General features: G+C 31.1%; 1 protein-coding gene across 1 annotated transcript in view; it reads right to left on the minus strand.

Annotated features, from left to right (window-relative positions):
• Nucleotides 1-6,554: 6,554 nt before the first annotated feature.
• The window catches only part of LOC125026383 (transcriptional repressor protein YY1-like), a 14,649-nt gene continuing 9,183 nt past the window's right edge, over nt 6,555-12,020 (minus strand). The window contains exons 2-5 of the mRNA XM_047614799.1: nt 8,566-8,750; nt 8,027-8,185; nt 7,572-7,741; nt 6,555-6,945 (exon numbers count right to left, since the gene is read on the minus strand). Coding sequence (XP_047470755.1) covers nt 6,819-6,945; nt 7,572-7,741; nt 8,027-8,185; nt 8,566-8,750 — 641 coding nt within the window. The 3' untranslated portion in view covers nt 6,555-6,818. The remainder of the gene's footprint in view (nt 6,946-7,571; nt 7,742-8,026; nt 8,186-8,565; nt 8,751-12,020) is intronic.

A 12,020-nucleotide genomic window follows, 5' to 3' on the forward strand; every position in this document is an offset into this window, starting at 1 on the left:
TTCCAACACCGTCTTTTGCTCTACTCCTCCCCCTTCTTCCCAAGATGTGTCAACATCTCCCCCAATACCTCATACCCCTACCCATTACCATCCTACCACTACTCCCTCTCTTCCCCAGTCAAATTCTTTTTCCAGTCTAAATCCAGATACTCCAATCTCTACTACTTCCCAGTGCCCCCTCCTTGTCACTTTACCCATCCCACTTGACAGCCTCTCCTACACCCACCTCATCCTTAGTTCCATTTACATGTGTCTCTTCTCCTTTGAAAACCTTTGTTTCTCAGACCTCTCAACCAAACTCCCTTCCAGAAACTTGAGGACATCCAAAACTTCCTAAATATGATCCAAGAGAACACTTCTCTCTCATCCTCCCAACATCCATCCTCCTCCTACCCCTTTTCCTCCCTCTCTCCCCCAACACACCCCATCCTCCCCTTCTCCATGTGCACCATCCCCTCTTTTCCCTATTATCCTTACCGCTCCTACTTGGATGCTTATGTAACTCTCTTTCGTCACAGCAGTGTCTTTCTCTTACCCATTCCCTTATGTTATTATCCGGATTCTTTGCCTGCTACTTCTGCAACACTCAATCCTACCATTATTACCAAATGATTGCTTCATAATGGCTCTTGCTGTGTTGTTCTTCCTTAGACAAAGATTCTCTCCATTTGATGTAACCTCCTACACCACAGACCCCTTCCCCCTTTTACTAATCCCTGCCTTACTCCCTTTGCTCTCCCTCTTACCCTTCCTACTACCATACTTTCTTTCCTTTGATATTTAATACATTTTGCCCAATCATTATCTCATGCTTACCCTTTTTGCCACAATACTTTCCCATAGGGCTATATGACCTATATAACCATTAATCATTAATTTAACCATCTCCACTCCCACATTTAAATATGGTAGATCTAAAAGTGCACAGCTGTAAAATTTTACAATAAGTACTTTACAATAAGCTTCTTTGGAAAAATTGTATACGTTTGTTGAATAGGATGGGTTTTGCCAGCAACATTGTCCTCATGATTCAGTGTCAATTTATATTGCTGCTGCTGATATATCACATCAAGTAATAGCATCCTGGTAGATCTGTTATGCCATCCTTCTGGATCATTGTTTGTTCATGACAAGCTATCTCTCCTGCTGCATTCATCAGTGTCATCTTGATCCTTGTGGAATCCCACTCCCTCAATTTGTTTTCCTTCCTCAGATGCATCCTCCATTTGATCCGATTTCCTCTTCTGCTTATCCCTGCCTTAATTAATTTATTCACCCTATCTACCTTCACCCCCTTTTACCCTTTTCAATACCATCCTAAACTGATGTATGATTTCTGACATGTAGCAGATTTGATTATTAACTCACCACCCTCTACCTTTTTTGATACTATGCCTTCCTATAGTGATACATGACCTTTAATGTCTAGCACAATTATTTCGCTTTTTAACAATCAACCATGGGTCACATATACTGACAATATGGTTGAATGGCTCTGCATTGGTGGCAGTGCATTCCTTCATGGTTGCCAGTATCTTCCCCACCTCAGTGTTTCTGAGGAGAAAACTGGCATGTGTGGAGGGAGTACTGCCACGTAGATGAGTCCTGGAGCTCCATGTTCTGTCTTCACATATCCAATCAATCTTGACCCTGTATGTGATAAAACATCTAGTTCAGGATACAGTGGCAACAGAATGTGTTACGCACTTTGCTGAATGATGGCTGGTTTCTCACTGCTCATTTAAACCGACACTGACAGGCCACACCTGTTGGCGTCATAACAAACCACACAGTCTACGGGGTACAGCTGTACACCACGGTGACGCACCAGAGGACCGTTGCCACTAATCTCCAGAGTGTAGAATTTTTATTTATTTTCTCCACCCTTCAGTGTTGGGTTAATCAAACAAAAGATGAGGGATGTAGTTGGAGATAGCAAAAGTATTACGCAAATATTCTTGATATAAATGTTGGGGTAAATGTTCTGATGGTTAAAGCTAAGTTGAGGTTAGCAGAAGATACGATCAAGGTGAGATGAAAGAATATGCTCCAACCTCATCAGTCTGCCTCATAGTGTCCACAATACAATTCTGTATTCTCATAACATACAGCAGTTAGACAAAGAAGTTACAAAATCTGGAAGTTCTTGAATTATCAGTTGACTTCTCCGATTCAGAAACCAAAGGTGTACTTGTATTACTGGAAGTGCTGTCACACAAGACAAAAATTCTAAGATTCCTTTGGTTCAACTGAGCTGTCTTCTCTGTTCACTACCTGGCAGGAGAAAAGGAATCCAAGCATAAATATTCTTCGACAAATAAACTATTTTTTCTGGTATTTTTTATTTGAAGGGGAATTATAGTGATTTTGAAATAATGTACTTGAAACACATTTTGTCACGACTTCTTGATATGGTGAGAAGTGTTTTTCATGATTTTGGATAGACAAAGCAAACTGCACAGTAATCTCTAGGATATGATTTTACCCAATGCTGCTGGAGAAAATCCTGTGTTAATTTTTTTTTTTTTTTTGTGAAATGTCTATGCACATAGATGACTCTGCTAGTGCTTAGCCACAAAGGAGTCAATCAGTGGCCATACCCGATTTCACCTTTCCTTGAATTGGCAGGAAAAACTTTTTTTTACCAATGCTATCAATATTGATATTATTATTATAGACATTATAATTACTAAATGTTATAAACAATAGCAACAGCAAAATAAAATAACAAAATATTTTCATAAATCAAGGAAAAGGGTAAACAGGCAAGACAGGCAGTATTCATAATTGGCTCATTGAGTAAAAACAATTAATTAAGCAAATTTACTGGCGGTATTGGTTTAAGTTACTGGTCCATTTTGTTTGAGACCACTGAGTGCCCAATTATTAATGTCCAAAAAGATAATTTGAATCTTTGGAAATTCTCACAGGAAGCACCACCTCCAAAAATGACTGAACACAGGCTTTTAGGCCAATATAAGATACTTGCACTTTTAAGAACTTTTAGCCAACAAGAATCTCCTCTAGACCTGCCAAGATATATAACCAATTCTGATAATATAATTTCCAAAATCCACCCTAATTTGAAAATGGACTTTAAATCCTTTTTTTAATAAATTGATACTAATAACAATAATAATTTGTTGATGGAAATTTGGAAAAAATTAATACCAAGAGTAAAAATCACTGCAGTACAGCTCGGTTGCTAACACACTATGCTTAGGTGCCAAGGATGCCTAAAATAACTGCCAGTGCTCATGTAATAATAAGAGCTTGCCATACAAAAATTTGACCAAATTATATAAAATGAAGTATTTTCACACAAAACTAGTAGTGAGACCAACATAAAGAACAACATTCAAATGCAAATGTCTCATTTCACCAAATACTTACTTTAGCCAATAAGAAAATAGGGTTTGGCTCATATTCTTCAGAAAAGCAGTGGCTCTGTGCTTTTTTTATTTCAATAAACTTTGAAATGTCATGGCAAGAAAACAAGGTAGAAAAAAAAAGTATTATACACAACCCTATTCAGTTTTTCTGAAGAAAATTAGCTAAAACCCATCTCCATAACTGAAAACTTAAATCTACTGAAGTTGTTATATTTTCCTTGATACTTGAATAATTTATATAAAAAAGAAAACAAAATCTGATTTTTCAAAGAATTCAAGCTCTAGCCACCACACATTCTGACAATAAAAGGGCAAACTGCAGTCACAAAAAAAGTTCCCTAACTACCCTTCATATAATATGACTTTATAACATTAGTATATAATGTTCAAGAACAGAACAGGTGGACAACTGTGAAAATACAAAAAGAAAAACTGAAAAAATAAATAAATAATAATAATAATAATAATAATAATAATAATAATAATAACAATAATAATAATATAAATTTTCACAACTTACAAAACCAGGCAGAATGAAAGATTTTTTATTAACTGACTAATATTCATTATTGTAATGAATTCCATACATACAAATCTTATCACATTTCCTAATATACGATATTTACCTAATATTAACAAGCAATATTTAGGAGCTTCAGAGAAAAGCAAATCCATTGGACTTTGCTAGACATGGGTTACCTAAACCAAAGCCCTAATAAAATTAGTATTATGAAAAAAGAATACAGTCTCTATATTCAAATTTCAATACAATTTAGAGACTCACAATATTACTCTAGAGGATGCAATTTGATTGCTCAGAATTATAAAACAATTCTTAAGTTTTCCAGTAAACCAGCCATAAAAAGCTGATTCTTCAAAGTCAAAGAAGTACTTATGTTGCCATCAGCTTAGAATGATACAATCTTCAAACCTGCATCTGAACATTTGTTACTTTGTTTCTTAGCCTTAAAAATATACTTTTCCTTAAAATCTGTTCTGATTCACAGAATCATAAAAAACAGATTTGTCCTAATGAACTCTGTAGGACAAAAATTGCCTAGATATCAATAAATTATTGAAGATGACATTTGACCTGGTTTAGTAACAAAAATTATTAATCACTTCACATAATCATTATTCCTTTCCTACACAACTTAACTGATAATTGTACTGTTACCTTCATCCTTGTTATATTAGCATCAAAATACTGTTAGTACAAGCAACGATGGCATCGTCTGAGAACCACTTCATTTGTCATATATTTGTTTTGAGACAAGATACATACTTCAGAGCACTCTGTTTTGACAAAATAAATATAGTGAGATCTTTACATTTAGCAAACTTAACTACATACACTCCTCTCAGTACGACACAGTTTTACTCAAGTTTAAGTTACTACACACCGAATATTCTGGGTACATTTGCATATCCTCCTAGCTCCTCAATACACAAAAGTAACAAAAATAACAATTCAAACAGATTCAAAAGACCTAACTAAAAGTCCATAGATACAAACCATTGTGCATAAAACACTTAAATGCCATTTATACCATCTGCTGCTTTGCTATCAGAAATTAGTTTCAATATTTTTCAACTCAATTTTTTGGTTCACATGACTGATTACCATCAAGATAACAAATACCAAAAAATTGTTATCTTACCTGCATACCTACAGATATTTTGAATACTGTTTGATAAGTAAAATAGAAGTAGCTGTAAAATCAGTCATTCTAAAGAAAATTCTTCTTTTTTTAAGCCCCAAAGGTATATATCAGATGAAGAAAATGAGCAAGACTGAAACTTTACTTCAAAATTTACAAACCAGCTTGTTTTTCTTTTCTACTAGTTTTACAGTCAAATCAACATATGATTCTTTTTAATTTCTCATTTCAGACAAAATCAAAACAATAAAAAATAACAATTTTTTTTTAAAAAGAAATAAATAAAATAGAAGACTGCAAATAGTTACAGAAAAAATCAACTGCTGACAACAATCTTTGACGACTGCCACATTTTGCCATTTATCCCACACACAGAAATACACATACACACAATATTACTAAAATCAAGATTTTAAGCCATTTTCTTATGCATTGCTGCCTGACCTACTGAAAAGCTCCCACAAATTGAAACACCAATGCTGAAGGTTTGTTTCCTTATACTGCTTTGATGGATAATATATAACCTTTTATTCTTAATTAATGCTCTTTACTCTCTCAGGACAGAGCCTGTGAGGTAACTGAAAAAATAACCAATTTCTAAGAAAATGGCCTATTTTGCCTGGAATAACACAAATACACATAATTCACTTTGTCAAATATGTCTTACTTCAAAGTGCTAAGATCATTCATTCTGGGAACAAAATATATATATCTAATTTACAAGTATAATATTACTAATAACAGTGAATTAAATAGTATGAGCAAAAAAGTAATAGTAATAATACTAACATTAATATCAGTAATAAAATATAAAAAAGCAGTATTATGAAACAACCATCTATAGTAATAACAAAATGAAATAAATTATGAAATTTCATATGATCTAAAGCAACACACTTTTCAGTTATAGTCAAGAGATCTCCCACAGATTAATGGAAGAGAGAAAAAAAGAAAGAATTTTCTTTTCGTTTAATTTGTTTTTTGGTTGACTAATACACTCTTTTACTCCCATATAGTTATAACCATTTATGTGCAAGCATGTATGTCTGTTTTGTGCATGTGCAGGTTCAAGTAAATACAATTACAAACACAAAATGACATTCATGTTGATTCACTCTCTCTTATTCCTGACAAATACATGCATCCTTTATAATAATTGGTCACTGCCTTTCAATCTAGATGATCACATCAAAGATTTACACAAACCTTTGGTAAAGGCAATTGAAGTCCTATATATCTTTCTAGAAATCACAATAAAAATAACAAATATCAAATAACTTTTCCTGACTGATTATGCACAAAAGACACAAAGAAAAGAAAGAAGAGGTAGGATGACAAGAAGGGATGCTATTTACATGTTACCTGCCTTGGACAACACTTTTGACAGCCTAAAACCTCATGCTTTAACCAAATGTTTACATGACGTTTCCCATTCCAGTTCACGCCTCGTACATTTCTTCTGCCGCTGAAGTAGAAATCAGTCGAAATTAAAGTATCCATATCTTGGTTAATTCTTTATTAAATCACTCTCATTGTGAAGAATGAGTTGTCTCCAAATACGTATATCATACACATCTCATCATAAAGCACTTCTTAAATATAACATCTCTTTCCACATGTTCAAAATGTACACCTAAATAGGTATGGTATGTTTTCTAGTCAGCAACCACCGGCAACTCCAGGAAATGTTATTGGCATAAAAAATACACTGGTGTAACACCAAACATTTTGTCTCTAGTCAATACCACTAAAACTTGGATAATATTTAGCTTGAATAGATAACAAACTGTTGGTCATCTGGCGACGGCATCTCCACCTGAACATACTGTTGCGTCGAGTTGTAATCTGTTTCATATTGGGGTGTTGTACTTGGTGCTCCTCGCATATTATTTCTGAAATAGATCCAAGATTTTTTTTTTTCTTTCTTTCTTTTTTTCTTTTTTTAAGATGTAATGCTAATCAGCAGTTAAAAAATAATCCTACACTTCATATAATAACTCAAGTTATTGAAAACTAAAACTTTTTCTCTCAAATATATATATACACATTTCTTAAATATATTTTTCAATCTAATCCTCCTCTAACTAGCATAAACCTTGTTTTCTTCTTTGCTGGCTGTCATCTTGATATCTGTTTATACTTTGTTGTGGAAATATTCATGGATATTACATACTCATACTCTCATCTGTCATATCTGCGAAACATGTTTAAGTAATACCATTCTTTCCTCATCTATCCTTTGTACTAGAATCTAATATTCAGTAATGCACCATTTAAAAGACTTCCAATAATGCATTTTTCTCTATTACTCATTTGCTGCCAGCCAAAAGGAGGCTTTGACTAGTTGCCTCTGCCAGCCAATATTCAAGTGCATATACTGCATCAAAATATATGACTACTTTATGTGGTAATGGTGCCTCAAGCGTATGCACATGCCACTGGCCCTCTAGGGATTGAAGTGCATGCATATGCCACAAGATCAAATAAAAGAAGTTGCAATGCCTTCCAACACACTTACTTTGCTTTGGCATGGGTGAGGATGTGTGACTTGAGATTGGTACTCTGAGCAAACTTCTTATTACAGCCATCAAATGGACAAACATACGGCCTATCTCCCGTGTGAATCCGTACATGCGTTCGTAGATTGAAATCCAGAGAGAATCTCTTGCCACATCCCTCAAAAGTACACTGCAAAAGAAGGAATTATGGTTTTCTAGTCATACTCAAACAACCAATCACAGTTAAAGAATCAATAACCCGCCAAAAGAAAAATCATCGAGATTAACTCTGTTGTTACTTACTCCAACAGATCATTACATACTCAGAATCAAGAACAAGACTTGCAGACAAAGGTAAAAATGATAACATCAAAGCAAGAAAACAAAAAAAATTATTTTATTAATTTCATTCTAATTCCTGCACTTTTCTATATTTTGTCAAAATGAACATTCATATCTTACATCTCATGATTACCTGAAACGGTTTCTCTCCTGTGTGCACCAGCTGATGTCTTTTAAGTTTAGAAGATTCCACAAAGGCTTTCCCACACTCTGCACATACATGTACTCTTGGACCATGTGTATGTAGATGTTTACGCATTGCTGAATTGTCACGAAACATTTTGTTGCAACCCTGTTAAATAAAAGAGTTATGAGAACCAGCTTTTTAAGGTCAGGTGAAAAATAAGGTAACTATTTTGCAGCAAATGATCCAATTTAAGAATCTGCCCAATTCAAAATTAAATAGTCTAAGGATATGCACAGTCTATATAAATATATATACATACATTAGACAAGTCGATAGGCAGAAAGATAGACAGATACAGACACAGATATTGATATTGATATTGATATAGATATAGATATAAATATAGATATAGATATAGAGATAACATTCAATTAGCTAGTACAATTAAAAGAGAAATCAAAACAATGTTTCTGACTGTAGGAATAATTAACCAGAAATATAAACAGCAAAACAATACCTCCACAACGCCAGTCAAAAATACGCACCTTATGCGGACAGGCAATAGTTCTTGCAATGTCGTCACTACTAGATTTCTTTGGCTTTATCTTTGCAAATTCGGCAAGTTGTTTGGGGTCCGAGAGGTCAACACCAGGTATACCCGCCAGCTTCTTATTTGACCCTGCCATGTACTCTGTGTAATCTGGATCTGGTTCTGGGTTACTAAGGTCATCTGGAATCAGAGGAAGAACATTAGGGAAAATGTACTTTGTGGAAAGATGTGCTAATTTTGTAATCACAAATCAGATTATATTTGTTACTCATGATTTTCCCTCCATATGGCTGTCATTTATTATTTTACTTATGTTAACGAGGATATTTAAAATGTTCTACTTTGAAGATATAATGACCTTTTTTATTTTCAAAAAAGAATCCTTCTCCTTATCCATCAAAACTAAATAAAATAAATGAATGAATAAATAAATAAATATATATACATAACAAAAATAATAACATTAATAACAATGACAATAACAACAGTAGTATTAATAATAATAATAATAATAATAATAATAATAATAATAATAATAATAATAATAATAATAATAATAATAACAATAACAATAATAATAATAACAATAATAATAATAATAATAATAATAATAATAATAATAACAATAACAATAATGATAATAATAACAATAATAATAACAACAATAATAATAACGATAACGATAACAATAACAATAACGCTAACGATAACGATAATAATAATAATAATCATCATTATTATTATTATAATAATTATAACAATCATTATTATCTTTATAATTATAACATAATAATAATTATTATTAAAATTATAACTGATAATAATGCTAATGATGATAATAATAACAATATTATCAATAATAATGATGATGAAAATAATAATATTGGTAATGACAAGAAAAGCAATTATAATGAAGGACAATTATAAAAATCATTACATTATAATAATAGTGAATGGTCAAAACAAATAAATGTGCTAAGTCATCAAGGACATATATCATAATAATCATAATAATCACAATAACAATTACATATACAATAATAATAAAAACTATATCTAATAACCATTCCAACAATAACAGCAAAAACACTTTAAACAATTATAACAATTATAATAATTATAACTATAACCCTTAATATCAATATCAATAACTATCATTATTAGTAAAAAAAAAAAAAAAATAATAATAACAACATCAATATCAATATCAAAAAGAACACAAACAAGAACAAGAACAAAAACAAGAACAAGAATAAGAACAAGAACAAGAATAAGAACACAAATATGAATCAGATTTTATCACCATCATCATCATCATCATCATCATCATCATCATCATCATCATCATCATTATCAACATCATCACCATTATCATTATCACCATCATCATCATCATCATCAATCTATTTGTTACCATTATTAGTGCTACTGTTAAACTATAATTTTTATTATTATTATCCTCAATATCATTATTATTATCACTGTCTCTGCATTACTTCTATCATTATCTTTACAATTAGCATTACTCCTATCATTACTATCGTAATTATATTTACTGTCATAATCCCAATTCTAATTATAAGTGTAATTATGATAATAATTACTATCATTATCATAATTAGTCATTATCAATGACATCCTTATCATTATTACTGTAATTACCATTATAACAATCATAAGTAGGATAACTATGAAAATAAAAATGATGATACTGATGATAATGATAATAACAACATCAATGACGACAACGATAATGATGATAACAATAATAACAATAACAATCACCATTATAATAACAATTACAAAAATAACAATAAAAATAACAATAGAATAATAAAAAATCATGAATGATAATAATACCAACAACAACAACAGCAATGACATTTAACAATTAACAATTAACAATTAACAGTTAACATTAACATTAGACATTGACCATTTAACAACAACAATATTGATAATAATAATAATAATAATAATAATAATAATAATAATAATAAAAACAATAATAATAATAATAATAATAACTATAACAATAACAATAACATCAATAACAATAATAATAACAATAACAATAACAACAATAACAATAAAAATAATAACAATAACAATAGTAATAACAATAGTAATAATAACAATAATAATAATTATGATGAAGAAGATGAAGAAGATGATGAAGATGAAGATGAAGATGAAGATGAAGAAGATGAAGATGAAGAAGATGAAGAAGATGAAGATGAAGATGATAATGATGATAATGATGATAATGATGATAATGATAATGATGATCATGATGAGGATGAGGATAATGATAATGATAATGATAATGATAATGATAATGATAACGATGATGATAATAATGATAATGATGATGATAATGATAATGATGATAATGATGATAATGATGATGATAATGGTTATGGCAATGATGATGACAATGATGATGATGCTCATCATCATCACAGGTGTTAAAATTATATATTATTATCATTATCTTATATCATTATGTACTGTTTTCTATCAAACAAATAAAGATAATATAAAAAGTAAAAAATAAAAAAAGAAGAAAAAAAGAAAATAGAATGGAAATAATTAAATTAAATCAAATAATTAAGTATAAATATAAATAAATCATAGAAACAAGAAATAAAAGCATATCCAAAAACAAATAATTTTTTTTAAAATAATAATAACAAAAAATACCATATAAAAATATCAGTATTAATGATAATGCTAATGATAATGTTAATAACTATAATCAAAATAACATCTATAAAACAACAATGATGATAATCATTCATACTTATCACATTACTGTAACAATAACAATAAAAATAATACCTTGTATGACACACTGAATTTTTTGTCTCTCTGTCTCTCTCTCTTTCTCTCTCTCTTTCTCTCTCTCTGTCTCTCTCTCTTTCTCTCTCTCTTTCTCTCTCCCTCTCCCCCAAATCTTCCTTAAATTCATTCCCTCACCCCAACTTTAAGCTTTACATCTGCCCCCTCCCACTTCCCCACTCTTCCTCCTCAACCTCCCCTCCTTCCTTTCTCCTCTTATCCCTTTCCCTTCCTTCTTCTCTTCCCTTTTCCTCTCTAAGATCTCCCCCTCTTTCAAACTCTCTCTCCCCTTCCCCATCTCCCTTTTTTCTTACAGTCCCCTTCCATCTTCAACCTTACTTCTTAAATTCATTAATAATAATAATTAATGCATTGTATTTGCCTCAAGGAATAATCATAACAATAATGACAACAATAACAACAACAACAATAACAATAGCTAATAACAGTAACAATATCATTAACAACAACAACAATAACAATTACAATAATAGTTGTAATAATAACAATTAATATTATCATCATAATCATCATCATTAGTATAGTAATAGTAATAATAGTAATATTAATAGTATTAATAGTATTAACAGTATTAACAGTATTAACAGT

The sequence above is a fragment of the Penaeus chinensis genome, chromosome 6 (genome assembly GCF_019202785.1).
Source record: "Penaeus chinensis breed Huanghai No. 1 chromosome 6, ASM1920278v2, whole genome shotgun sequence".
NCBI classification, from domain to species: domain Eukaryota; kingdom Metazoa; phylum Arthropoda; class Malacostraca; order Decapoda; family Penaeidae; genus Penaeus; species Penaeus chinensis.